At 69.2% G+C, this 26,317-nt stretch overlaps 2 protein-coding genes across 2 annotated transcripts in view; one reads left to right on the top strand and one right to left on the bottom strand.

Moving 5' to 3' along the window:
• The first annotated feature begins 543 nt into the window (after positions 1–543).
• SLC22A31 (solute carrier family 22 member 31) lies at positions 544–10,543 on the top strand. The gene is made up of 9 exons (XM_075939850.2): positions 544–767; positions 3,861–3,964; positions 4,116–4,270; positions 6,131–6,299; positions 8,168–8,313; positions 8,436–8,544; positions 8,681–8,895; positions 9,360–9,471; positions 9,870–10,543. The coding sequence occupies exons 3-9, from the start codon at positions 4,201–4,203 to the stop codon at positions 10,270–10,272; spliced, it is 1,224 nt and encodes a 407-aa protein (XP_075795965.2). The 5' UTR covers positions 544–767; positions 3,861–3,964; positions 4,116–4,200; the 3' UTR covers positions 10,273–10,543.
• Positions 10,544–10,659: 116 nt separating this feature from the next.
• Positions 10,660–26,317, bottom strand: part of CDH15 (cadherin 15) — a 33,931-nt gene continuing 18,273 nt past the window's right edge. The window contains exons 2-14 of the mRNA XM_075939849.2: positions 24,871–25,014; positions 23,404–23,559; positions 22,001–22,145; positions 18,842–19,002; positions 18,295–18,423; positions 17,317–17,502; positions 16,870–17,123; positions 15,720–15,862; positions 15,394–15,630; positions 14,304–14,543; positions 14,094–14,233; positions 13,206–13,370; positions 10,660–11,407 (exon numbers count right to left, since the gene is read on the bottom strand). Coding sequence (XP_075795964.2) covers positions 11,171–11,407; positions 13,206–13,370; positions 14,094–14,233; positions 14,304–14,543; positions 15,394–15,630; positions 15,720–15,862; positions 16,870–17,123; positions 17,317–17,502; positions 18,295–18,423; positions 18,842–19,002; positions 22,001–22,145; positions 23,404–23,559; positions 24,871–25,014 — 2,337 coding nt within the window. The 3' untranslated portion in view covers positions 10,660–11,170. The remainder of the gene's footprint in view (positions 11,408–13,205; positions 13,371–14,093; positions 14,234–14,303; positions 14,544–15,393; positions 15,631–15,719; positions 15,863–16,869; positions 17,124–17,316; positions 17,503–18,294; positions 18,424–18,841; positions 19,003–22,000; positions 22,146–23,403; positions 23,560–24,870; positions 25,015–26,317) is intronic.

Raw genomic sequence — 26,317 nt, 5'->3', positions numbered from 1 at the left:
GGCTGAGTGTGGGGGGGGGCTGTCCCGGGGGCGGGCCTGGCGGGGGTGTCGGCCCGAGGGAGGGGTGGCCCGGCGGGGGGGGGGGGGTTGGCTTGGCTGAGTGGGGGGGGGCTGTCCCGGGGGGCGGGCCTGGCGGGGGTGTCCCGGGGGGTGGCCCGGCGGGGGGGGGGGTTGGCTTGGCTGAGTGGGGGGGCCGCTCAGCGGTGGGGTGGGGGGGGCTGTCCCGGGGGCGGGGCTGGCGGGGGTGTCGGCCCGAGGGGGGGCTGTCCCGGGGGGCGGGGCTGTCCCGGGGCTGGCGGGGGTGTCCCGGGGGGCGGGGCTGTCCCGGGGGGGGGCGGGGCAGGCCCGGGGGGGCGGGGCCAGCGGCCGGTGTCCCGGCGCGGCACAGGGCGGCCCGCCCGGCCCATGGAGTTCGACGCGCGGCTGCTGCGGCCCGCGGGCGGCTTCGGGCGCCGCGCCCGGCTCCTGGCGGCGCTCAGCTGGCTCCCCGGCGCGGCGCTGGCGCTGGGCTGCTGCGCGGGGCCGCTGCTGGCGCCCCCCCCCCCCGCTGCCGCCCGGACCCCGCGCTGCTGCCGCCCGCGCTGCGCAACCTGTCGGGCCGGGCGCTGCTGGCGGCGGCGCTGCCGCGGGGCGCCGAGGGCTGGAGCCGCTGCCTGCTCTACCGCTACGCGCCCGGCGCCGCGCTGCCCAACCGCACCGGGCCCTGCACCCGCGGCTGGCACTACGAGCCGCCCGCCGCCGGCCTGCGCGCCAGCCCCGCCACCCAGGTGCGCCCGGGCCGGGGTGCCCGGCGGGGGCTGGCTGGGGGGTGCTGGGAGGGGGCAGGCTGGCTTGGGAAGGGGGGCGGGCTGGCTGGGGGGTGCCTGGGAGGAGGGCAGGTTGGCTTGGGAAGGGGGGCGGGCTGGCTGGGGGGTGCCTGGGAGGAGGGCTGGCTGGGGGGTGCTGGGAGGAGGGCAGGCTGGCTTGGGAAGGGGGGCGGGCTGGCTGGGGGGTGCTGGGAGGAGGGCAGGCTGGCTTGGGAAGGGGGGCGGGCTGGCTGGGGGGTGCCTGGGAGGAGGGCAGGCTGGCTTGGGAAGGGGGGCGGGCTGGCTGGGGGGTGCCTGGGAGGAGGGCTGGCTGGGGGGTGCTGGGAGGAGGGCAGGCTGGCTTGGGAAGGGGGGCGGGCTGGCTGGGGGGTGCCTGGGAGGAGGGCTGGCTGGGGGGTGCTGGGAGGAGGGCAGGCTGGCTTGGGAAGGGGGGCGGGCTGGCTGGGGGGTGCTGGGAGGAGGGCAGGCTGGCTTGGGAAGGGGGGCGGGCTGGCTGGGGGGTGCCTGGGAGGAGGGCAGGCTGGCTTGGGAAGGGGGGCGGGCTGGCTGGGGGGTGCCTGGGAGGAGGGCAGGCTGGCTTGGGAAGGGGGGCGGGCTGGCTGGGGGGTGCTGGGAGGAGGGCGGGCTGGCTTGGGAAGGGGGGCGGGCTGGCTGGGGGGTGCTGGGAGGAGGGCAGGCTGGCTTGGGAAGGGGGGCGGGCTGGCTGGGGGGTGCTGGGAGGAGGGCAGGCTGGCTTGGGAAGGGGGGCGGGCTGGCTGGGGGGTGCTGGGAGGAGGGCAGGCTGGCTTGGGAAGGGGGGCGGGCTGGCTGGGGGGTGCTGGGAGGAGGGCAGGCTGGCTTGGGAAGGGGGGCAGGCTGGCTGGGGGGTGCTGGGAGGAGGGCAGGCTGGCTTGGGAAGGGGGGCGGGCTGGCTCTGGGGGTCGCGCTGGCTCTGGGGAGCAGAGGGCGGCGTGAGCTTTGTGCTGCCTGGCACTCCGTGTGTCTGTGCCCCGGCAGGGCTGGTGCTGCCCAGTGGCGCGTGGGGCAGGGACTCTGAGCTGGGCCCTCCCAGTGCAGCGGAGGCCCCGGGGGCGCCCTGCGGGCAGACACTCACCGGCCTGAGATGCGCCTGTTGCCACTCGGGGTCCTGCCTCGCGGTGGTGGCTGGGCAGGGCCAGACGGGCTGGAAGTGCCGAGTCCCAGGGACCTGGATGCCCCGAGCCCTGCAGGCTGCGTTCACCTGCCTGCCCATCTCCTGGCAGAGCTGCAGGTCACGGGCCGTCCTGGCCCCGGGCCCCCAGAGCTCCAGCCCTGGGGCTGGGTCGAAGGCCACAGGCTGGCAATGCCTGAATCCTAGAGCTGGTTTCACCTCGTGGACCGGTCACTGGGAGGAGCAGCCTTGGCCGTTTCCCCCAGGCCGCCCCCCCCCCCACTCCAATCCCGCCATCCCTGGTGCTGTGCATGCGTCTGCCTGCAGGCGGGTGGCGAAACCGCCCTCTCCTTGTGTGTTTGCATAATCCCCGGCCAAGCCGAGTTTTCTTGCAAAATGTTGTTGGGTGAGGAGGGCCGATGCCGGGCAGGAGAGGAGCCCTGCGTGCCCAGCCAGGCCGTGGCAGCTTGCTCCCGGTGGCAGCTGTTGGAGCCCCTGACTTGACAAGCCTGCCCCTCCTGCTCCTTGGCAGGGCTGTGGGGGCTGGTAGGCTGCTGGTCCTAATCCCACTTCTGGCACCAACTCCCTGGGGACCGTGATTCATGCACCTGCTGCGAGGCTGGTCAAGCGGTGTGCGGGGAGTGGGCCGTTTGAATCAGACTCCGCTGGTGCCCAGGCTGGGTGTGCCTTTGGGGGGCTGCGTGCGGGGGCCGGAGGTGAACCCTTGCAGCAGGTGGGTGGGCCGAGCCCTGGAAGAGCGTGAGCTCCTTTGCTCCACCCCCACTTCCTCCCAGCCCTGCTGAGCTTCTCCAGCAGGGAAGGGGCCGCCTGTGGCAAGCCCGGGGCTGTTACTTCCTTTCCCTGTTCGCTGCTTCCTCTGCGGTTGTGGTGGAGGTTTCCTAGGGTGTTGCCTGCCGGTCCCAGGCAGCAGGGGGAGGGGAGAGGACCTGTCGGTTGTACTGACCCGGGGCTGCCTGTGCTCAGGGCCCAGCTGGTTCCCAGGCGGCGGGGGAGGGTCCCTGCTTGTCTGCGCTGAGCTAGGCTCTCCCTTGCGGCCGGGGGCGTGGCGATTGCCTGGCACTTGTGCACAGAGCCTGTCGGACCGGCTGAGCTTGGCCAGTGGCTGGGTGGGAACGTCGGCGCCAGGCGGGGAGCGGCTCTGGGTGCCGGAGGGGATGCTCTTACCCTGGAGTCTGGCCTGGCCTGTGGCGCTAGAGCCCTCGTGTGGCTTGAGGGCCTGCCCTGGGCGGGAACCCTGCAGCCATGGGTTCCCTGGGGCAGGAAGCGAGACGATTCCCAGGCCCGGTGAAGCCACCAGAAATTCAGCCAGGCCGCTGCCGTGACCCCGACCCCTGCGGAACCGGCTCTGGGCCTGTCACATCCAGAGGGCAGAAGGGATGGGACTGGTACCGGGTGACCGTTAACCCTGTGTGAGCCAGCACACTAGCCTCATGTGGGTGTGTGTGGCCAGCTGAGACTGGCTAGTTGGCTATAGCAGCAGCCACTAGCGTAGCGACTGCTTCAGAGCTGGTTGGGCACCCCGGGGTTAATCTGTGCCCGGGAGCAGGGGCCAGGAAGCGCCGCGGGAGCGGGCTGGGGACTGCGCCAGCCGGGCTGGAGTGGTCCCCTCCTGGGATCCCGGTTAATCAGTTGATTAAATGGGATTTTACATCCCTACAGTGAGGGCCTGGCTGTTGCCTTGGGTGGGGCTTAACGGGCATGGGAGTGTCCCAGGGCTCCGGGCCACGCGGGGACACGGTGCCCACCATGGGGGAGGCCAAACGGTTGAGCCACGAACACACGGGCCGCACCCGCGCACCATGTGCTGCTCCAGCCCCTGCCTGTTCGCGGTAGCCGGTCAGCGTCCCCCAGCAGGGAGGATACCGGTCGCATCCCTCGCTCACCGCTCGCTCTCCCTCCCGCAGTGGGACCTGGTGTGCGCGGACGGCTGGAAGGTGCCGCTGGAGGAGACCACCTACCTGCTGGGCTGGCTCAGCGGCTGCATTGTGCTCGGCTTGGCCTGCGACAGGTAAAGCACCAGCCGCCCCCCCCCCCCCGCCCGCCCGGCCGGCCAGCTGCAGCGTTGCCCGTGGGCCTGGTCCAGCCTGACCGGTGCTGGGCACAGAGGGCTGCCGCCGCGGCGCCCTGCCCAGCTCACTGCTCTTTGCTCTCCTCTCTAGGTTTGGCCGGCGGGCCACCTTCGTGTTCTCCCTGGTGCTGGCGGTGCCCCTGGGTGTGGGCGTGGCGCTGGCCTTGAATTACATCATGCTGCTGTCGCTGCGGCTTCTCTTCGGCGCCATGCTGGCCGGCACCTTCCTCTCCCTCTACGTGGCGAGTGAGCAGCGCCTGGTCCCGCCCGGCCTGATGCCCCTTCCCGGCCCGGGAGAGCGAACCCCGCGGAGTGTAGGGCCCCAGCCAGGGCGCCTCTGTCGGTTCTTTGCCATGCCCTCGCCCCTCGGGGCCCCACACGGGCATCGGGTCCCCTGGGGCTAGGTGCTGGACGAACCCAGCTTCCCTTCGCCCCAGCCAGGGAGTGCAGAGCTCAGCTGGGCTCCGCGTGAGTCTAGGCGCTGCCACTCACCTTGCCCGTAACCCCAGCGCCCTCCCCCCGTTGTTCTCGGGCGAGGGGGGCGGTCTGAGCAGGACGGGAAGATGCCCTGGCCTTGTGGCAGATAGGGGGGCCGTGTTCCTGGGCTGGCTCACGGGGCGTGATGCCCTGGCAGGCCGCACACCGCTGTCCCGGGCCCTGGGACTCCGGCCAACATCTCCTGCTTGGCTGGGGGTGTCTGCTGGGGTGCCAGGCACTGGAGAGAGTGCACGGTCACCCCTGGAGCCAGGCTGCTTGTGAGCCGAGCCGTGCGTGGCTGGCAGGGGTGACAGCTGCGGGGGAGCTGGGGTGGGGGCCGTACCGCCTCCCAGTTTCCCAGGGCTGCAGCAAGGGAGGGGCAGCACCCCAGGACGCTCTTGCTTGGGCGTTGCTCTAAGCGGGTACCAGGCCAGGCTGGGAGCAGAGAGGGAGCTGGACTCCCCTTGAAAGGGGAAATCTGTCCTGCCCCTTCCCGGGGGAAGGTACCTGGCACTTCTTACAGGGACCGTCGGATCGTGGCCCCGGGGGGCTCAGGGCGGGAGGTTGGGGGGTGGTTGTGATACGACAGTACCTGTAAGAAGTGGGGGGGGCTCAAGGCGGGGGGATGTGGACAAGTGCAGGAGACGGGAGGTGCTTGGGGGGGTGTGAGAAGTGGGTGGGGGAGGGCTGAAGCCCCCCTCCCCCCACCGGTTCATACCAGGGTTGCTTGCTCTTCCCCTTCCTGTCCCTGTCGGGGAGTGAGAGCGCGTGCGCAGTTCTCCACCCCGCCGGAGCGAGGAGTGCAGCAAACTGCGCCTCCCCTCGCTCCCTGAGATGAGTAGCCGCCTCGGAGAGAGAAAGAAAAGATCTCCGAAAAGAGATCTCGGCTTTGGAAACGGTTCAGAAAAGGGCAACAAAAATGAGGAGGGGTTTGGAAGGGGTCTTGTGCAGAGAGATGAAAGACGGGGACTTCTCAGCTTTGACTAGAGGAGATGAAGGGGGGTAGGGGAGAGATCTATGAAATCACGACTGGTGAGGAAAAATTGAACAAGGAGAAGTTATTTACTTGTTCCCATAACACAAGATCTAGGCATCCCCAAATGAAATGAATCGGTAGCAGATAAAAACAAAAGGAAGTATTTATTCACTCAGCACTCAGTCAACCTGTGGAACTCCTTGCCGGAGGATATTGTGAAGACCAGGACTTTAACAGGGTTCAAAAAAGAGCTAGATGAGTTCATGGAGGTTAGATCCATCAATGGCTATTAGCCAGGGTGTCAGGGAGGTGTCCCAGGCCTCTGTCAGAAGCTGGGGATGGGTGACGGGAGGGATCACGTGATAATTCCTAGTTCTGTTCCCTCCCTCTGGGGCACCTGGCATTGGCCACTGTGGGCAGACAGGACCCTGGGCCGGATGCGGCTTTGGTCTGACCCAGCCTGGCCGCTCTTATGTTAAGCAGCACCAGGTATGAATTGGGGGAGGGGGCTGAGCACTGGAGCAGTGCCGGACCAGCTGGGAGGGGGCACGTCCCCGGCCAGACCCCTTTGCTGATGCTTAGGGCAGCAGCCTGCAGGAAGCCCCAGGAGCCGGCGCCTCCCTTTCACCTCTGGTCTCTGCCCCCCTCCCCAGGGCTGGAGCTGTGCGACCCTCCCCACCGGCTGATGGTCGTCATGGTGGCGGGGCTGTTCTGGGTTGCCGGGGAACTGCTGTTGCCGGGCTTGGCGGTGCTGTGCCGGCAGTGGCAGCTGCTGCAGGGCGCCCTGACGCTGATCCTGGCTCTGCTGGCCACCTGCTGGGGGTAAGGTCTGGGATGCTGCAGGGCGGGGCCAGCCTGGCCTGGCTGGGCCCCTGGGCCCCCCCAGGTGCTGCCCCCTTTGCTGGGGCATGTGCCCTGGGCCCCCCCCAGGTGCTGCCCCCTTTGCTGGGGCATGTGCCCTGGGCACCCCCCCCGAGGTGCTGCCCCCTTTGCTGGGGCATGTGCCCTGGGCACCCCCCCCGAGGTGCTGCCCCCTTTGCTGGGGCATGTGCCCTGGGCGCCCCCCCAGGTGCTGCCCCCCCTTTGCTGGGGCATGTGCCCTGGGCAGCCCCTGCCCCAGAGCGGCCAGGCTGGCAGGGGCCTGTGGGCTCAGCCCGGGGAGCGCTGGCAGCGCCTGGTCCCCGCGATGGCGGAACCAGCTGGCGGGGCGCCCGCCTGACCCGTGCCAGGCCCTCCAGCGCGATTGCGGCGCAGCGGCTCCCTCCGAAGGGGCCTCGTGCCCGCAGGCCAGGGGTAAATATTGGCTCGGTGCAGTTACCACGCTCGGTTCGGAGCATGGTGGCCAGATGTGGCCTGGGGCAGGTGGGGCTGGCAGGGAGCAGCCGTGGTGGGCAGGAGCAGTGGCCGGGGCCCAGTGCTGCTGGCCCCAGTTGGAGGGGTGGGGGCGTGGGCGGCCCCATGGTGATGCGGTTGGAGGGGTGGGGGCGTGGGCGCCGGGTGGCCCCGTGGTGATGCGGTTGGAGGGGTGGGGGCGTGGGCGCCGGGCGGCCCCGTGGTGATGCGGTTGGAGGGGTGGGGGTGTGGGCGCCGGGTGGCCCCATGGTGATGCGGTTGGAGGGGTGGGGGTGTGGGCGCCGGGCGGCCCCATGGTGATGCGGTTGGAGGGGTGGGGGCGTGGGCGGCCCCATGGTGATGCGGTTGGAGGGGTGGGGGCGTGGGCGGCCCCATGGTGATGCGGTTGGGGGGGTGGGGGCGTGGGCGCCGGGCGGCCCCATGGTGATGCGGTTGGAGGGGTGGGGGCGTGGGCGCCGGGTGGCCCCATGGTGATGCGGGTGGGGGCGTGGGCGCCGGGTGGCCCCATGGTGATGCGGTTGGAGGGGTGGGGGCGTGGGCGCCGGGTGGCCCCATGGTGATGCGGTTGGAGGGGTGGGGGCGTGGGCGGCGGGCGGCCCCATGGTGATGCGGTTGGAGGGGTGGGGGCGTGGGCGCCGGGCGGCCCCATGGTGATGCGGTTGGAGGGGTGGGGGCGCCGGGCGGCCCCGTGGTGATGCGGTTGGAGGGGTGGGGGCGCCGGGCGGCCCCGTGGTGATGCGGTTGGAGGGGTGGGGGCGCCGGGCGGCCCCATGGTGATGCGGTTGGAGGGGTGGGGGCGTGGGCGCCGGGTGGCCCCGTGGTGATGCGGTTGGGGGGGTGGGGGCGTGGGCGCCGGGTGGCCCCGTGGTGATGCGGTTGGAGGGGTGGGGGCGTGGGTGGCCCCGTGGTGATGCGGTTGGGGGGGTGGGGGCGTGGGTGGCCCCGTGGTGATGCGGTTGGGGGGGTGGGGGCGTGGGCGCCGGGTGGCCCCGTGGTGATGCGGTTGGAGGGGTGGGGGCGTGGGCGCCGGGTGGCCCCGTGGTGATGCGGTTGGAGGGGTGGGGGCGTGGGTGGCCCCGTGGTGATGCGGTTGGGGGGGTGGGGGCGTGGGCGGCGGGCGGCCCCATGGTGATGCGGTTGGGGGGGTGGGGGCGTGGGCGCCGGGCGGCCCCGTGGTGATGCGGTTGGAGGGGCGTGGGCGGCGGGTGGCCCCGTGGTGATGCGGTTGGGGGGGTGGGGGCGTGGGCGGCGGGCGGCCCCGTGGTGATGCGGTTGGGGGGGTGGGGGTGTGGGCGGCGGTTGGCCCCATGGTGATGCGGCGGCGGCTCTCCCCCCAGCTGGCCCGCGCTGTTCCCGGAGTCGCCCCGCTGGCTGCTGGCCACGCGGCAGCTGGAGAGGGGCCGGGGGGGCCTGCGGGCCCTGGCTGAAGGCAACGGCGTCCTGCTGGAGGATGAATTCTACAGCCAGGAGCACCTGCTGGCAGGTGAGAACCGGGCCCGGCTGGGGCGCCAGGGTGAGTCGCCCGAGCCCTGGGCTGTTCTCGCCTGGCGCCCCCTCCCCGGCACGCGCCAGCCCCTCGGCTCTGACCGTGCGTCTCCCCCCCAGAGCTGGAGCCTGTGTGGGAGGGAGCCCCGCTGCCCCAGTACCACACGCTCTGCGAGGTCTTCAGCACCCGGGTCATCTGGAAGAACAGCCTCATCCTCGGCTTCTCGGCGTAAGGGCCCCTCGCGCCCACCTGCCCCCGGCTCTCCCCTGCCCCGGGCGGGGGGCGATGGGCGGCGCTCGCCCGGGGTGGGGGTGTCCCGGCTGCCCTGCCCTCCGGTGGCCAGCGTCTCCTGCCCTCCCTGCAGGTTCATCGGCATCGGGGTCCTGCCCTGCTTCACCCGCCACCTGGCCGCCTACCCGCCCCGCTTCTACGTCTCCTACTTCCTGCCGGTGGCGCTGGAGGCAGGGGCCTGCCTCGCCCTGTGGCTCAGCGTCGACCGCTTCGGGCGCCGCCCCGTGCTGCTGCTCTGCACCATCCTGACCGGCCTCTCCGCGCTGCTGCTGCTGGCCCTGACGCAGTGTGAGCCTGGGGCCCCCCAACCCCCACCCGGGTCCCTGGGAGGGGAGGGGCGAGCACCCTGGGAGCTGTGGCCCAGCACACGAGGCATCAGCATTCGTCCCCAGCTGCTCCCCCCACTTCCCAGGGCTGGCTCCCGGGCTCCCTGCGGGTGGGTAAGGGGGTCGGGCCCTGGCAGCGGGAACGTCGGCGACCCTGGGACACCCAACCACCCGGCTTCCTGCTGCATCTCCCCTCCGGCTTCCAGCCCCAGGGTGGGAGAGCCAAGGACCCTGCTGGGGACACAGCCCATCCCTGGGCTGGCGACGGGTGGACCGGGGGGGGGGGCTTCACCTGCTGGCTGCCCTGACACTCCAGTGAGGGCAAACAGTGTCCCCGCAGGCAGGGCGTTAGCCCCGGCCCCCGTGTTGTAGATCTGGGGGAGCGCCCCAGGCACCCGCTCACCCTGCTGCCCCTGCCCGCTCTAGACCTGCTGGACTGGATCATCCTGAGCCTCTCTGTCCTGGGCATCGCGTCCTCGCAGGCCGTCACCATGCTCAGCATCTTCTTCGCCAGCGAGGTTCTGCCCACCGTGGTCAGGTAGGGGCCGGGCCGGGCGAGCGCATGGCGCAGGCCCTGGGGTGGCGCCCGCGTCGCGGGGTGGGGGAGGCTGTCGAAGGATCTGAGGGGTGGGTATTGTGCCCCCCCAGGGCCAGCGCCAACTGCCCCCACCCTGATGCAGTGCCCCGGCCTGAGGGCTGGCACGTGCCCACGGGTCAGCTGGACCAGTGCCCGGGTGCCATGGCAGTCCCATGGGCGTGGTCGCGTCCCCTGCCCCGAGCTGGGCCCACACAAGCTCCGCAGGCTGCCCAGGCCTGAGCTGCTGCCCCAGACGAGGCCAGCGCCCTGCGGCCAAGCCGGGGTGTGGCCGCCCCTGGCGCCGCAGTCGGGTGGGGGTGCCGTCCCCTCGGTGAGGGCCTGGTGTGTGTCCCCCGCAGGGGCGCCGGGCTGGGCCTCATCGTGGCCGCCAGCCTGGTGGGCAGGGCGGCCAGGCCGATCATGGAGCTGCAGAACAACCGGGGCTTCTTCCTGCACCACGTGGTCTTCGCCTCCTTCGCCATCCTCTCCGTGCTCAGCATCATGCTGCTGCCCGAGAGCCGGGGCAAGGGGCTGCCCGAGTCCCTGCAGGACGGCGAGAGCCAGCGCCGGCCCCCGCTCTTCCGCGCCTCCCGCCGCCGGGACCAGCTGCCCCTGCTCTCGCCTCGCGGCCCCGCCCAGGACTACGCCCGCCTGGTCACCGCCACCAAGAAGATGCTGAGCTCCCACCGGGGCGTCCCTCGGCGGGGCCAGCGGCTGCTGCCCGAGCCCGGCCTGGGCGGGGCCGCCCCGGAGGAGATGTAGCCGGGCAAGGCTGCTGTGTGGACGCTGCCCAGTGACGGCCCTGCGCCCGGCTGGGTGCCCGTCAGACGCCCCCCCGCTCACGGAGCCGCCTCGGGCAGGGCCTCGGTGGGAGTGTTCACGCGCCCCGCGCCCCTGCCTTGGGGGGGGTTCACTGACCCCTGCTGGACACCAGCCCCGAGGGCTGGCAGGGCGGGTGCCCCCTGAGGAGCACGGCTGGGAAGGGCATGCTGGTCCTGGAGCCGCCTCGCCAATAAAATGTGCCTTATTTCTAGCCTGGGCCTGGCTCTGCTTTCTCGCTGGGGGAGAAGGGGGGGGGAAGGCTGGGTAGCCCTGGAGCAGCTTCCCCCCCCCCCCCCCGCCCATGCCGCACACAGCTCCAGCCACCACCGTACTCCAGGATCTTTATTGGGGTCTGCAGAGGGGGGAGGCTCACCTGGCTCCTGTGTAAGACCCTCTCTGGGGCAGGGCCTGCCTGGGGCCACCCCTCCCTGAGCACCAGGCTGGGGCTGGGGGGCCTGTGCCTGGCTGCTCTTTCCCTTCTGGCCTTCCACTGGCCAGAGCTGCCCTAGGGCGTAACCCCCCAGCAGGGCCCTGGGAGCTGCCGTCCTCCTTGGCTTCCTTCCCTGAGCTCCCCGCTTCCCCTGTCCAGCACCTGCCCTGTGGGCTTGGCCAGCTCAGCTCTCCCCTGCTGGGCTCCCAGCCGTGCCTGCCCCTCCCCTGCCTGCCGCAAGCTGCCCTGAGCCACTGCACAAGGCACCTGCCCTGCCTGCCAGCCCAGTCCCTGCCTGCCCCTCGCGGGTCTGTCCCCGGCGCGCTAGGGCCGCGTCCTGCAGCCGAGGCTGCTCCAGGTTCTGTCCCCGGCAGGGCCCCGCCCACTGCGTGCAGGGGTCCCTGGCGCTCAGGAGGAAGCTCTGCCCCCCCAGGGCCCCACCCTGCCCTCGGGCCCGTACAGGTCTGCCAGGCGCCGGAAGCGGGGCCCCCACTCCCGCAGGTAGTCGTAGTCCTGGTCCTCGTCCGCCAGGCTGGAGAGGATGGAGCTGAGCGAGCCGGCCACGGAGCCTGAGCCCTCGTAGTCGTAGATGAGGGCTGTGTCGTAGGGGGGGACGCTGGGGTCGCTGTCGGCCGCCTCCAGCCCCTGGGACGAGGACAGAAGGGCTGTGAGGCCTGGTGGGGGAGGGGGGTCAGGCCTGTAGCTCCTGGGCTGGGCGCCCGTCTCCCTGCCCTCCCCTCCACCCCTGGGGTGTCCTCCTGAGCCCACCTGTTCTGAGCCAGTCCCAGGCTGAGCAGGGCTTGGGGCCCCCTCTCCCTCCCTCCTGCCCCTGTGTCCCCCCACTGGGCAGGGCTCAGTTTGTCCTGGAGGGGTCCTGCAGGGTTTGGAGGCTGGGGAAGTAATGCCAGCTGCCCAGCTCCAGTGTGGCAGGACGCAGGCCTTGTAGGGCCCTGGAGTGGGCAGATGGCTCCCTTGGGGAGCTGGGCCCAGTGGCGCGGGGGCATTGGGACTGACTGGTGGGCTGGCCCTCGGGTGCATGGGTGGGGCCTGCGGGAGAGCCAGGCAAAGTGGGGCCCTTGGGGCAGAGCTGGAGCATTGGATGGGATCGGGGGGGGAGAGGGGGACAGACGGAGTCGGGGGAGCCAGGCAGCGTGGGAGTGTTGGGGCAGAGCTGGGCAGGTGGAGCAGGGGCGTGGGGGCAAACCAGGTGGAGTGGGGGCATTGAATGATGTCTGGAGGGACAGGCGGCACGGGGGCGTTGGGGCGGGGCTGGGAGGGGGCAGGTGGAGTGGGGGCGTTGGGTGGAGCTGGGGGGCAGGCGGCGAGGGGGCGTTGGGGCGGGGGTGGGAGGGGGCAGGTGGAGTGGGGGCGTTGGGTGGAGCTGGGGGGCAGGCGGCGCGGGGGCGTTGGGGCGGGGGTGGGAGGGGGCAGGCGGCGAGGGGGCGTTGGGCGGAGCTGGGGGGCAGGCGGCGCGGGGGCGTTGGGGCGGGTGGGAGGGGGCAGGCGGCGCGGGGGCGTTGGGGCGGGTGGGAGGGGGCAGGCGGCGCGGGGGCGTTGGGGTAGGTGGGAGGGGACAGGCTGGCGCGGGGGCGTTGGGCGGGCGGACAGGCTGGCGCGGGGGCGTTGGGCGGGCGGGAGGGGACAGGCTGGCGGGGGGCGTTGGGGTGGGCAGACAGGCTGGCGCGGGGGCGTTGGGGCGGGCGGGAGGGGACAGGCTGGCGGGGGGGCGTTGGGGCGGGCAGACAGGCTGGCGCGGGGGCGTTGGGGCAGGCGGGAGGGGACAGGCTGGCGGGGGGGCGTTGGGGGGCCGGACAGGCTGGCGCGGGGGCGTTGGGTGGGCGGACAGGCCGGCGGGGGGGTTGGGGCGGGCGGGAGGGGACAGGCTGGCGGGGGGGCGTTGGGGCGGGCGGACAGGCCGGCGCGGGGGCGTTGGGGCGGGCGGGAGGGGACAGGCGGCGCGGGGGCGTTGGGGGGCGGACAGGCTGGCGCGGGGGCGTTGGGGTAGGTGGGAGGGGGCAGGTGGCACGGGGGCGTTGGGGTAGGTGGGAGGGGGCAGGCGGCGCAGGGGCGTTGGGGCAGGTGGGGGGGGGACAGGCCGGCGGGGGGGCGTTGGGGCGGGCGGGAGGGGGCAGGCGGCGGGGGGGCGTTGGGGCGGGCGGGAGGGGGCAGGCGGCGCGGGGGCGTTGGGGCGGGTGGGAGGGGACAGGCTGGCGGGGGGGCGTTGGGGGGGGGACAGGCCGGCGGGGGGGCGTTGGGGCAGGTGGGAGGGGGCAGGCGGCGGGGGGGCGTTGGGGGGCGGACAGGCCGGCGGGGGGGCGTTGGGGCGGGCGGACAGGCTGGGGCTGTGTTCTGCTGCAGCTTGGCAGGAGCGGAAGGGGAGCTGGGTGGGGCCCCGGGGGTGGGGGGTGGCGCTGGGTGCGGCCCCAACCCGCATCCCCCTCACCTCATTGATGAAGTCCTCGATGTCGGAGGGGGCGGTGGGCAGCTTCCGTGGGTCCGGGGGGGTGGCGTAGCTGTAGGGAGCGTCTCGCCGCGTCGGCTGCTTGCCCCGGGGGCAGGCTGGGGGGAAGAAGTCGGGGTTGCGGAGCTGGTTTATGTCATAGGCGCCCTGTGGAGAGAAGAGAGTTGGCACCGGGGGGGGGGGGGGGGGCGGTTAGTGGGAGCCCTGGCTGCAGGGGTGGGACAGGCTGGCATAATATGGGGTGTGTCCCTCCGGGGGAGAGACTGTGGGCAGTAGGTCAGGGCAGAGGGGTGCTGCCCAGGCTGGGCCGGTAAGGGCTGCGGGGTGGAAGTGAGGGGCACTGGCAGGGTGGAGGGGGAGCCCAGGGCTGGGATGGGGGGCGGGGATGAGGGGCACTGGCAGGGTGGAGGGGAGCCCTGGGATGGGGGGCGGGGATGAGGGGCACTGGCAGGGTGGAGGGGGAGCCCAGGGCTGGGGGGCGGGAATGGGGGGCCCAGGGCTGGGATGGGGGGCGGGGATGAGGGGCACTGGCAGGGTGGAGGGGGAGCCCAGGGCTGGGGGGCGGGAATGGGGGGCCCAGAACTGGGATGGGGGGCGGGGATGAGGGGCACTGGCAGGGTGGAGGGGAGCCCAGGGCTGGGATGGGGGGCGGGGATGAGGGGCACTGGCAGGGTGGAGGGGGAGCCCAGGGCTGGGGGGCGGGAATGGGGGGCCCAGAACTGGGATGGGGGGCGGGAATGGGGGGCCCAGAACTGGGATGGGGGGCGGGGATGAGGGGCACTGGCAGGGCGGGGGTAGCGCAGAGGCTGTCTGGTTTGGCAGGTGCACCCCGTGCCCCCCGGCGTCCAAGGGGGGCTGCCCCCCACTCACCTGGTCCTCCTCGCCCCCGCCCTGCTCGTCGTAGTTGAGGACGTTGTCCCGCACGTCGTCCTGCGAACTCTCCAGCAGCCCCAGGTGCCGAGGGCGGCGGCGGCGGCAGCGCTCCCGAATCGCCGCCAGCAGGGCCAGCGCTGCCGAGACAGAGAGAGGCCGTGGGGCCGGGCCCGGGCGACTCGGGGGGGGGGCAGGTGTCTCACTTACACAGGAGCAGGATGATGCTGCCGAGGACGATCATCAGGGCCCCGAAGCTGAGCCCTGCCTCCGCCATGGCGGCCGCGGCGGCGCTGGCCTGGCAGCTGCCGGCCTCGTCGCAGGGGCACACGGAGACGTTCAGCAGCTGCGCCCGCTCCTGCCGGGGCGTCCCCGAGTCGCTGAGCAGGAGCGGCAGGGAATGCAGCCCCGCGGGCACCGGCACCAGCACCGCCAGCACCGCGTGGGTCGCTGGGGCAGGGGACACGATGAGACACGGCGCCCGCTGGACCTGCCCCAGCCCCAGCCCCAGTTCTGCCCCCCAGCGGGCCCTGTATCCTCCTCTCCCCTCCCCGGTCACGGGTCGGGCCCTCCTTTCCCCCTCCCCCGGTCACCGGTTGGGCCCTCCCTTCCCTCTCCCCCAGTCACCGGTCGGGCCCTCCCTTCCCTCTCCCCCTCCCCCGGTCACGGGTCGGGCCCTCCTTTCCCCCTCCCCCGGTCACCGGTCGGGCCCTCCCTTCCCTCTCCCCCGGTCACCGGTCGGGCCCTCCCTTCCCTCTCCCCCCTCCCCGGTCACGGGTCGGGCCCTCCTTTCCCCCTCCCCCGGTCACCGGTCGGGCCCTCCCTTCCCTCTCCCCCGGTCACCGGTCACGGGTCGGGCCCTCCTTTCCCCTCCCCCCCCCGGTCACGGGTCGGGCCCTCCTTTCCCCCTCCCCCCGGTCACGGGTCGGGCCCTCCTTTCCCCCTCCCCCCTCCCCCCGGTCGGGCCCTCCTTTCCCCCTCCCCCGGTCACCGGTCGGGCCCTCCCTTCCCTCTCCCCCGGTCACCGGTCACGGGTCGGGCCCTCCTTTCCCCTCCCCCCCCCCGGGCACCGGTCGGGCCCTCCTTTCCCCCTCCCCCGGTCACCGGTCGGGCCCTCCTTTCCCCCTCCCCCCGGTCCCCGGTCGGGCCGTGCCCCCGTTGACTGGCTCCCTTCTCCCCTCGCTGGTCCCCAGCTTGCCCCTGCCCGCTCAGCCCCTGGCGCTGTGGCAGGCCCGTGGCCGGGGGCTCACAGGGCCGTGCCCAGTCCCCGCGGGAGGGGAGCAGCTACCCGGCCCCTCACCGTTGAGCGGGCTGAGGCTCCAGTTGCGGGCGAGCTGGGGGGCCGCGGGGCTGAGGCGGAAGTGGAAGGGCTCGGCGTGGGGCGGCAGGTCCTCGTCCGTGGCGCTCAGCAGCAGCCCCCGCCCCTCGCCGGGCTCGCGGCACAGGGCCCCCGCCGGCGGCAGCAGGGCCGGCCCGTGGTCGTTCACCTCCAGGATCTCGATGGACACGGTGCCGGTGGCCGTGCGCGGCGGCTCAGCTGGGGACAAGGGGAGCCGGGTCAGGGCCCAGGCTTGCGGGGCGGGAGTGGGGGGGCTCAGCCAGCCAGGGGGGCAGCGCCCGGCTCACCGTTGTCGCTGGCCAGGACCAGAGCCGTGTACCAGCCGCCCTGCAGGAAGGGCGAGCGGCGCGGCAGCTCCCACCGGGTCTGCACCCTCCCGGAGCGGATGTCCAGCAGCAGCCAGTCGGCCGGGTCGTAGGCCAGGGAGTAGCTGTGGCAGAAGCACCAAGTCAGGGGCCCGGGCAGACACCTCCAGCCCCCGGGGGCATCCCTGGCACAGGCACCGCGGCACGGGAAAGCCAGCCCCGCCTGAGCCCCCCGAAGGGCAGCGGCCCGGCCTCCCGCACAGCCCCTCTACCCACAGCACGGCCTGGCCCCCCATCGCCCGGTAACCGCACAGCGGGTCAGAGAGACCCTCCTGCCTTCCCCGCCGGGGTGCCTGGCCCCGGGTAGCCCCCACAGCCCCCGCTTCTCGGCTGGGGCTAGGCCGGTCGTTAGCTGGCTGGGCTGGGCCGGTCGTGAGCTGGCTGCGGCTGGCGCGTGGCTCATTTTTGCAAGGTTTCACGCAGCAGAGGCGGGGGGTGTGACCGGTGCGTGTGCAAGCTGCCGGGGCAGGCTGGTGCGTTATATTGCACGGCTCTGGTGTAACGGGCGTGATTAACGGCCGGCTGAGCAGGGCTCACGTTTGAGCACCTGATGGGGGGGGGAGGGGTGGTACGGGGAGGCAGTTCTTTGCCCCCAAGTCCAGGGCCGAGCCAAGCACAGAGCTGCTAGCCCCCACCCCCGCCCCCGCCCCCACCCCTGCCCCGTCAGCCACATTGTGTGGCAGGGGGAGGAGCCCTGGATGCCGGGGTCAGGTCACTGCCTTGCTGGGGGTGGGGTGCACCCTGTTAACACAGCCAGGAGAAGGGGCGCCCTGGGTCCAGGCCCCCCAGTCCTGAAGCACATTGTGCCCTGAGCCCTAAGAGCTAGGGCAGCGGGTGCCCCGGTGTGGGCGGGTAACACCACTCGCCCAGCCAGCATGGAGCCAGGGAGCTGAAGGCAGCCTCGCAGAGCTCTGCCGGTCCCTGCCATCCTGCCCAATGGGGCTGTGCCCCCTGCCCCGCCGGGCTCATGCACCAGCCTCTGCTGCCCCTTCCTGGCCAGGGCGGCTCCCGCCCCCTCGGGGCCAGTCCTGCCTGTGTCCTGTGTCCTGCGGAGGATGCCGGCCCGGCTCACCTGAGGGCCTGGGGCTGGCGGGTGTCGGGGTCGCTGGCGCTGAGCGTGGTGATCTCCGTGCCGGGCGGCGCCCCCTCCGCCACGCTGGCCACCAGGGGGTTCTCGCGGAAGACGGGAGCCTCGTTCACATCCTGCACTTGCACCTGCACCAGGGCCAGGGCCCGGGTGGCCTGGGGGGCCGACGGGTGCAGCTGGTTCTGGTTCTGGACGGAGACGGTGAGCTGGAAATGGTCCCGCCCCTCGTGGTCCAGGGCCTGACGGGGGAGGGGCTGACAGTTAGTTGTGGGGGGAGAGCTCCCCCCATGCACAAGGGTCACTCTCCAGCGGGGCTTCCCACCCCCATACCAAGGGTTCTGGGCTGGGCCCAGCCTGGCTGCTCCCCGGGGCTGCTGGTAATGAGGGGCAGAGCACGGCCCCTGCGCTGGGTCGTGGGCGCGGCCCCCTCACCTTCACCACGGAGAGGACGCCGTCATTGCTGCGGGGGTCGGTGCGGATGGCGAAGGCCCCGTCGGGGTCGCCGTCCAGGATGGTGAATCGCGCCAGCCAGTTGGGGGAGCCGGGCAGGTCCTTGTCGTGCACCAGCAGCCGGCCGATGTCCACGCCACTCGTGTTCTCCAGCACCTCCACGGAGAACTGCAAGAGAGCAGCCAGGCGCTCACAGCCCAAACCTGCCAGCCTGGCGCGACGGCACGGCCCCCGTTCCCATCCCCCGGCCTGGCGCGACGGCACGGCCCACGTTCCCGTCCCCCGGCCTGGCACGGCCCACGTTCCCGTCCCCCGGCCTGGCATGATGGTACGCTCCCCATTCCCGTCCCCAGGCCTGGCGCGACGGCACAGCCCCTGTTCCCGTCCCCCAGCCTGGCATGACGGTACAGCCCCCGTTCCCATCCCCCGGCCTGGCGCGACGGCACGGCCCCTGTTCCCGTCCCCCGGCCTGGCGCGACGGCACGGCCCCCGTTCCCATCCCGGCGCGACGGCACGGCCCCTGTTCCCGTCCCGGCGCGACAGCACGGCCCCCGTTCCCATTCCGGTGCGACGGCACGGCCCCCATTCCCGTCCCCTGGCCTGGCGCGACGGCACGGCCCCCGTTCCCGTCCCGGTGCGACGGCACGGCCCCCGTTCCCGTCCCCCGGCCTGGCGCGATGGCACAGCCCCCGTTCCTGTCCCCCGGCCTGGTGCGATGGCACAGCCCACGTTCCCGTCCCCCGGCCTGGCACGACGGCACGGCCCCCGTTCCCGTCCCCCGGCCTGGCGCGATGGCACGGCCCCCGTTCCCGTCCCTTGCCCTGGCGCGATGGCATGGCTCACGTTCACAAACTTGTCCCCTGCCCTGGTCCTTGCCCCTATGGCATGGAACCTCCCCTCGGCCAGGGGCCAGACAGGAACCCAGGTGTCCTGCCCCCACCCCCCAGCCCAGCTCGCTACCTCCTGCTTGGTGAACTGGGGCGGGTTGTCGTTGATGTCGTCAATGTGGATCACGGCCGTGGCTGTGGTGGTGAGGCCGTCGCCCGACATGTCGGCCACTTGGAGAGTCAGGTTGTACGTGCTCACCACCTGTGGAGGGGGAGCCAGCGGGGGTCACCCAGTCTGTCCGTCAGGCCCAGAGCCTGCCCCTCCCCCCAGTGCCCATCACCCCGGGGGAGGCAGTGCCCTGCGCTACCAGGCTACGGCCTGCCCAGCCCACCCCCATTGGCCTGTTAGCCCCCATCTGCCCTCTCTGCGAGGCATGCCCTGGTCTGCCCATCTGTCCCATGCCCTGCAGCTTCCCACCTGGGAGTCTTGCCCAGGGCTGCCCACAGGCACCAGAGCACCCTGGCACGGGGCGCCAAGCCATCCCTCTGTTCCAGCCACCAAGCTGGTGCCATGGTATCAGGCAGCCCCCAGCCTGGCGTGGGCCTGCAGAGATTCACACCCAAGCCAGGCCGCAGGGATACCCAGCCCCCAGCGCCGGCTGCCCCCCACGGCCCCTCACCTCGCGGTCCAGCCCCGCTCGCATGGTGCGGATCTCTCCTGTGGTCTCGTTGATGCTGAAGAACCCGGCAGGGCCCTGCTCCAGGATGGAGTAGTGCAGGGCCGCGTTGTCCGTGTCGGGGTCGTCAGCATCGGTGGCTTCCGCCGTCAGCACATAGGTGCCTGTGAGCAGAAATCCCCCATGGGCTGTCAGCTGGGTCGGCCCCCGAGAACTCAGCTCCAAGTGAGCCCAGACCCTCCCTGGCAGGGCGTGTCGCCCTCTTGCCTTAAAAACCTCCAAGATGGGGATCCCACAGCCTCCCTGAACGCTTGTTCCAGCGCTTACACCCGAGGGCTAGAAGGTGTTTCCTACAATCGGCCCTGCCTGCTGATTAACCCATCCCGCTTGCCTGCCCTGCAGTGGCTGTGGAGATCACCGTCTGCTTTGGAATAGCCGAAACCTCGTAGGAGACTGTTCTCAGGGTGTCCCCCTCCTGACTAAACATGCCCACTTTCAACCATTCTGCAGGGATCCGGGTTTCTAAACCACGGAGCATTTGAGTTTCTCTTCTCTGGCCTCCCTTGAGTTGATCCACATCGTTCCAAAAGGGCGACGCTCAGACCTGGACACGGTTCTCCAGCTGAGGGCAACCATGCCTGCCTGCCTCTTTCCTACGACAACCTTTTCCATGTCCCCGTGTGGCCTCAGAGCCCGACCCCCCAGACCCTGCACAGCCGCACGAGCCCGGCCAGCTGTCCCCCAGGGCGGGGTGCTGCGTTTAGGTTTGGGTGTGTTTTTTGCCTTCCTACGCGTGATACTTTGCATTTAGCTTGACTGAACTGAAGTGAATCAAAATTGAATTTCAGCTTGTTAATTTGAATTCAGCCTGCCAAAGTGCTTGGAACACCGCCCCTTCCGGTGCAACCTGCAAATGGTACACGCATGTTCCCCTCCATCAGCTGTCAGTGAACCTATGTAATAGCACCCGGCACCGGGCAGACCCACATGGGACCCCATGAGACACAGCCGCATGGTCAGACAGTGAGCCACTGAGCCCTGTGCTTTGGGCGAGGGATTGCAGCCCTAGTCAGTTCACCGACGCCCACACTTAGCCTGGGTGGCAAACATGGCAGAGGGACTTCAGGGTGGAGAAGGGCACAGTATGGCACACTGGAAAAGAAAAGCCCCTCTACACATACCAAAGGAGGGGTGTGCTGGAGAATGAGACAGGGTGTGTGTGTTTCTGGCTAGTTCCCTGCAAACATCTGCTCAGTGCGCAGCAGCTGTCGGGCAGGTCGACAGAACGTTAGCAACCATCAGGAACGGGGTCGAAACCGAGACAGAAAACACGGTAATGCCGCTAGATAAATGGTGGGCATGCCCACCCCCTGACTACTGCACAAGGTGCGGCGGCACTGGGACGGGTTCAGCCAGGAGTCCTTAAAAATGATTTGGGGTATGAAACAGCTTCCTTTGGAGGAGCGATTAAAGACTCGGCCTGTTCATCTGGAGAAGAGACAAATTGCCCCCCCCCCCCCCCCCCGGCAGCCCTGCTAAGGGGGGGGGGGAGGGCGAGAAGCGAGAGCTACGTGGTCATGCCTGGGGCGGAGACAGTGACCAGAGAAGTGTTTACCCCGCCACATAACACGCATGCCAGTAATTTCCCAAGGACACTGACAGGTTTAAAACAACCCAAGGGAAGTACTTGGCCAGGCACCACCCAGAGCCGTGGTGCGACACGCCTTGCCGGGCCGTTGTGAAAGCCAAACGTATAACGGGGTTCCAAAAAGAATGTGCTACGTTCGGAGGGCAGGGCCAGCCATGGTATTAGGCAAGCTGGCCATGGACACGGGCCCATGCCCTGGGTGTCCCAAAGCGTCTGGGTCTCGGGAGGAGTCACGTGATGGGTCCCTGTTCTGTTCACTCTGGGGCGCCTGGCATTGGCCATTGTGGGCAGACAGGCGCGTGGGCCAGCTGGACCGCTGGGTGGACCCAGTCTGGCCGTTCTTAGCTCATTTAATGAATTAGCCTTTCACCTGTGCGTGCGCTCGTTTGGCTCACGAGCCATTAATTATGTTGCGTAGCTGGTTGTCATTAGCGGTTCTAGGGAAGACTATAGCACACCAGGTAGTAAACACCTTGGCCATTTGGAGGTCATCAGCTGTTGGGGCCCCTTCCCCGCTAAGGGCCCCCCCCCCCGCCTAACTTCAGCTTTTCCTTGCTCCTAATGTTTTTAAAGAAACTTCTTTTGCTGCCTCTTTGTCCCGTGCTAAGTGTAACTCGTTTTGAGCCTTAGCCTGTCTCATGTTATCCCAGCATAAGACCGGGTCAGATCAAAGATCCATCTGGCCCAGGGTCCTGTCTGCTGACGGTGGCGATCCCAGGTGCCCCAGAGGGAGGGAGCACAACAGGGAATCCTCACACGATTCCTCCCGTCACCCATATCCAGACAAACAGAGGCCAGGGGCACCATTCCAACACATCCTGGCTAATAGCCATTGAGGGATCTATCCTCCATGAATTGATCTAGCACTGTTTTGAACCTTGTTCAAGTGCTGGTCTTCACCACATCCTCTGGCAAGGAGTTCCACAAGTTGCCTGTGTACAGAGTGAAGAAAAACCTTCCCTTTGTTTTAAACCTGCTGCCTATTCATTTCAAGTGGTGACCCCCCCAGTGCCTGTGCTATGAGAAGCAGTAAATAACACTTCCTGAGTTACTTTTTCCACCGCAGTCATGATTTTAGAGATCTTCCGTAGTTGTTTCTTTTCCAAGTGTATTAATCCGTCCTCCTCAGGAAGCTGTTTCACACCCTTAATCACTTTGTTTGCCCTTTTCTGAACCGTTTCCCACTCTCACACACCTTTTTCGAGAGGGGGCGAGCGGGACTGCATTTCCGATGGTTTCTGTCTTATGCTCTAGTCTATGCCCTTCTGAATGAGTCTCTACAATCTGTTTGCTTTTCTGACTGCTGCTGCACGTGAATGCTCCACAGTGACGCCAAGATCTCTCTCTCTTGAGTGGTAGCAGCTACTTTACACCCTATCATTTGATATGGATAGTTGGGATTCTGTTTTCCAGTGTCCCTATTGGCTGGTGCTTTAGCAATGTGCCTAGATTTCCATGTTAGATCTATGCTGGGGAATGCCAACCCCTTGCAGACTCACACCGAAGGCACCCACCTGGGACAGCTCCCTCCACCACATGCCCTGTGAAAACCTCCTGCTGAAACAGGGGCCGGTTGTCATTCTGGTCCACCACCACAATCTCCAGGTCGGTGGGGTCTTCCAGGGTCGCGCCCCCCAGGTCCAGGGCAAAGGCCCTCAGCTGGGCACAGGGAGAGAATGGGAGTCAGCCACAAGTCCCGGCTCCTTGCCAGGAGCACCCCGCAGTGCACGTCACGTCCGACTAACTGGTCCTGGGGGTTGGGCCAGTCCCAGCTGCTGCCAGCAGGCAGTGCTATAGGGAACTGTGCTGAGCGGTGGCTGTACAGAAAACAACTTCTCCCAGCAGGAGGCGCTGTGGGGCATTACGGGACGGGCCGGCTCCACGCCAGGTTCCCAGCAGGAGGCGCTGTGGGGCATTACAGGACGGGCCGGCTCCACGCCAGGCTCCCAGCAGGAGGCGCTGTGGGGCATTACAGGACGGGCCGGCTCTACGCCAGGCTCCCAGCAGGAGGCGCTGTGGGGCATTACAGGACGGGCCGGCTCTATGGCAGGCTCCCAGCAGGAGGCGCTGTGGGGCATTACGGGACGGGACGGCTCCACGCCAGGCTCCCAGCAGGAGGCGCTGTGGGGCATTACAGGACGGGCCGGCTCCACGCCAGGCTCCCAGCAGGAGGCGCTGTGGGGCATTACAGGACGGGCCGGCTCTACGCCAGGCTCCCAGCAGGAGGCGCTGTTGGGCATTACAGGACGGGCCGGCTCCACGCCAGGCTCCCAGCAGGAGGCGCTGTGGGGCATTACAGGACAGGCCGGCTCCACGCCAGGCTCCCAGCAGGAGGCGCTGTGGGGCATTACAGGACGGGCCGGCTCCACGCCAGGCTCCCAGCAGGAGGCGCTGTGGGGCATTACAGGACAGGCCGGCTCTACGGCAGGCTCCCAGGAGGAGGCGCTGTGGGGCATTACAGGACGGGCCGGCTCCACGCCAGGCTCCCAGCAGGAGGCGCTGTGGGGCATTACAGGACGGGCCGGCTCCACGCCAGGCTCCCAGCAGGAGGCGCTGTGGGGCATTACAGGACGGGCTGGCTCCACGCCAAGCTCCCAGCAGGAGGCGCTGTGGGGCATTACGGGACGGGCCAGCTCCACGCCAGGCTCCCAGCAGGAGACGCTGTGGGGCATTACAGGACGGGCCGGCTCCACGCCAGGCTCCCAGCAGGAGGCGCTGTGGGGCATTACGGGACGGGCCGGCTCCACGCCAGGCTCCCAGCAGGAGGCGCTGTGGTGCTCCCCAAGCTAGAACATGGCCTCCCCGCTGTCTGGGGGTGTGTGTGCATCACACAGAAACGAAAGCAGAGGAGGCTGAGCTGCATGCTTGGGGGCGAGGGGGAGGCTAGGGCGGTGGGTAAGCAGGGAGGGGCCCTTACCCGGAAGCGGTCGTTCTTCTCCCGGTCCAGCATGGTGTTGAGGAAGACCTTCCCGCTGAACTTGTCGATGGAGAAGATGCCCAGAGGTTCTTCGTCCACACCCGGCCCCTTGATGCTGTAGATGACGCCCCCGGGCAGTTGCTTATCTGACTTGATCTGCCAGAGGGAAGAATGCCAATAATCCACAGATGGGCAATAATTTTTGATTGGGGGGGTGGGCGTGCCAAGAATTTGAAAAGTGCTTGAAGGCCAAACTCTTCCGTGATATTAATGGAGGAGCTGCAGGGTCTGGGATGGAGGTTGGGTTCGGAAGGGCGCTTGGGGTAAGGAAGAGAACTTGGGTGAAGGAGGCGGTTGTGACCTGGAGCACTGGACTGGGATGCAGGGGGTTGGATTGTGACCTAGGGCAGGGAACTGTGGTACAGGAGGGGGTGCAGGGGTTTGGGTTGTGAGCTTGGGCAGGAGGGGACTGTGATCTGGGGCAGGGGATTGGGATGCCGGACTTGGGAGGAGATATGGGTGCAGGAGGGCAGTAGAGGATTTGGGTATGTGGAGTGGAGGGCAGAGGGTCGGGGAAGGGAGGGGCTGGGGTGCCAGAGGCAGGGTCTGGCCAGGAGACTTACCAACCAGGTGCCCATTCCTGAATCAGCCTCCCTGCCTGCCCCGCCTCCGCACAGGCTGCAGACAGGTGCTCTGTGACTAACTACGAGCCCCTTGTGCTTCGTGGCTGCCTGTTATTGAAACTGGCGGCTCCCATTGGCCAGTTTCTGGCCAGAAGCCGGCCAATGGGATTGTGCTGGGGGTGAGAGAATCTCCTAATGCTTTCCCCCCTCCCCTCCGGACTCAGTTTTAAATGTGAAATTGCCCCGCAGCCATGTTTCTGAGTGGCGTGTGGGTGGGGCAAGGCAAGTGAGGAGCCTGCCCGGGGCTCGGGGCTCCTGGCTCTGGTGGCTTGGTGATCCGGATTCAGCCTGCAGGCCGTATTTTGCCCACGCCGGCAATAATCTCACAGGGCTGGCACCTCTTGCTTGCCCCCGTCCCCAGCCAGGCCCCACCATCCTAGGAGCAAGAGGCCTAAGGGGGGTGGCTGCTTGGATCAGCCCCCGAGCTACCTTGCTGCCCTGGCCACCCCTGCACGTCACCAGAAGGCGGGCCAGGCTGGGAGAGGGCGTGCCACCATGGAGTGTGTGTGTGTGATGGTGGGTGGGGGTGGATGCTGGGGGCTGGGTGTGGCAGGGTCAGAGGCTGGGAGTGAGGGCCAACCGACACCCCTGCTCCTCAGGCCCGGATATGGGGTGCAGCCGTGAGGTGAGAAGAAGCCCCGTCTGTGTTTTTCTGCCCCTGCCCGCGCCATGGCTGCTGCCCGAGAGCTGCGCTTGCCAGGCCGAGCGGGGGTTGTGTGGGGCGCAGCCCAGCTCTGGCGCCCTGGCCCCTTGCACACAAGCCCTGGGGCCCAGCAGCGGGTACCTGCACCAGGAGGTGGGGGATGCGCTTGTGGTTCTCGGACACGCTGATGGGCGGGATCACCCAGGCCCTCTTCACCCTGCTGGGCCCGGCTCGCTGTCGCCACGGATACAGGCCCAGGGGGCTGTCGGGGAAGAGGTTGATGCCCTGTTGGGACAGAGGCTGAGGTCAGACACTGGCTGGCTGGCGCCCCCCCCCGGGCTACCCCCCCCCGCGCTCTGGGGGCCCGTGAGTGGCAGTGGGGCGTTCGGCGAGGGCGATGGGCCGGGTGCAGACAAAGCGAACGGCCCTGGGATCGGCGCAGCGGTGTTGGTCGCTGCCCCTCGCCCCGGGGTGCCAATGCCAGTGCGGTGGATGGGGGGACAGGCTGCGAGGCGAGAGCCGTCTCTTCCCCGTTCAGGCTGTGCTGCCAGCAGGGAAGGGGGGGGCCCGGCTCCAGAGCAGGGGGGTGCTGGGAAATCCAACCCTCCAGCGCACTGGGGTGGGTGGGGGGGGGTCTCTCGTTAGTGGGAAAGCTGCAGCAGCGCCGTGTTCCCATGTATTGCCTAGGCAACACCCACCCCCTCCACGGGGAGTCCCCTTGCCCACGGTTTCCTCGGTGCAGAAATTCACTCCATGGGCCTGAGCTGATGGGACAGGTCAGGGCTGCCGGAGGGGACACCACTGCCAGCTGAGAGCGCAGCAGGCTGGATGTCAGACTCCTTCAGAGACACCCGCAAGGACACCCCAGCCAAGAGCCCTCAGCTAGCCGGCTGCTCTGATGGTGCCGTTTTCCTGCCAGGGCACACACGTTCCGGCCAGCTGAGCCAGCAAGCAGCCACAGCGCCCGTAACGGGATGCTAAGCTAGAGGATACTGGTCCCCTACTTGATGGCACGGTGTGCAAAATACCTTATTTGCAGCTAATCTGACCACACCTGGCAGAGCATCAAAGGATGAACACACCTGGCTGTGCATGAGCCAGCTCTGTGGCCGATCCCCATCCCGTGCAGAACGACAGGACATGGCGTCCAAAGTAAATCAAGACCAGACCGAAAACAAGACTCAGAGGGGTGGCCATGTGAGTCTCACTTTCCAAACAACAGACTTGTGGTGCCTTACAGACTAACAAATATATACAGAGAGAAAATGGCGACAAGGTTGCATATGAAAGGCGCAAAGCCTCACAGCTGTAGGCTTTATAAGAACACCGTGTGCATGTGTGACGTAGTGGGGGTACCTGGCTGGTTTCTATGCTGCTGGCTCTGGGGTAACCCCCACTGGCTGCCGTGGGTACCACGACCCAGCAAAACAGGATGAGTCACTATGCAAAGGGACCTCTCAACTGGTATGGCCAGACACCCCCCATGGAGAGGAACAAAGGAAGGTGGATGCTGCCCTGGCTGGGGGGCAGGGTGGGAAGAGAGTTGGTTAGTTGCTGTCTGGGAGCATGGAGGAGACAGCCTAGGGAA

The sequence above is a fragment of the Pelodiscus sinensis genome, chromosome 12 (assembly GCF_052426305.1).
Source record: "Pelodiscus sinensis isolate ZL-2025 chromosome 12, ASM5242630v1, whole genome shotgun sequence".
Lineage (NCBI taxonomy): Eukaryota > Metazoa > Chordata > Testudines > Trionychidae > Pelodiscus > Pelodiscus sinensis.
The sequence above is the reverse complement of the archived record's forward strand: the minus strand, read 5'-3'. Positions and strand labels throughout refer to the sequence as shown.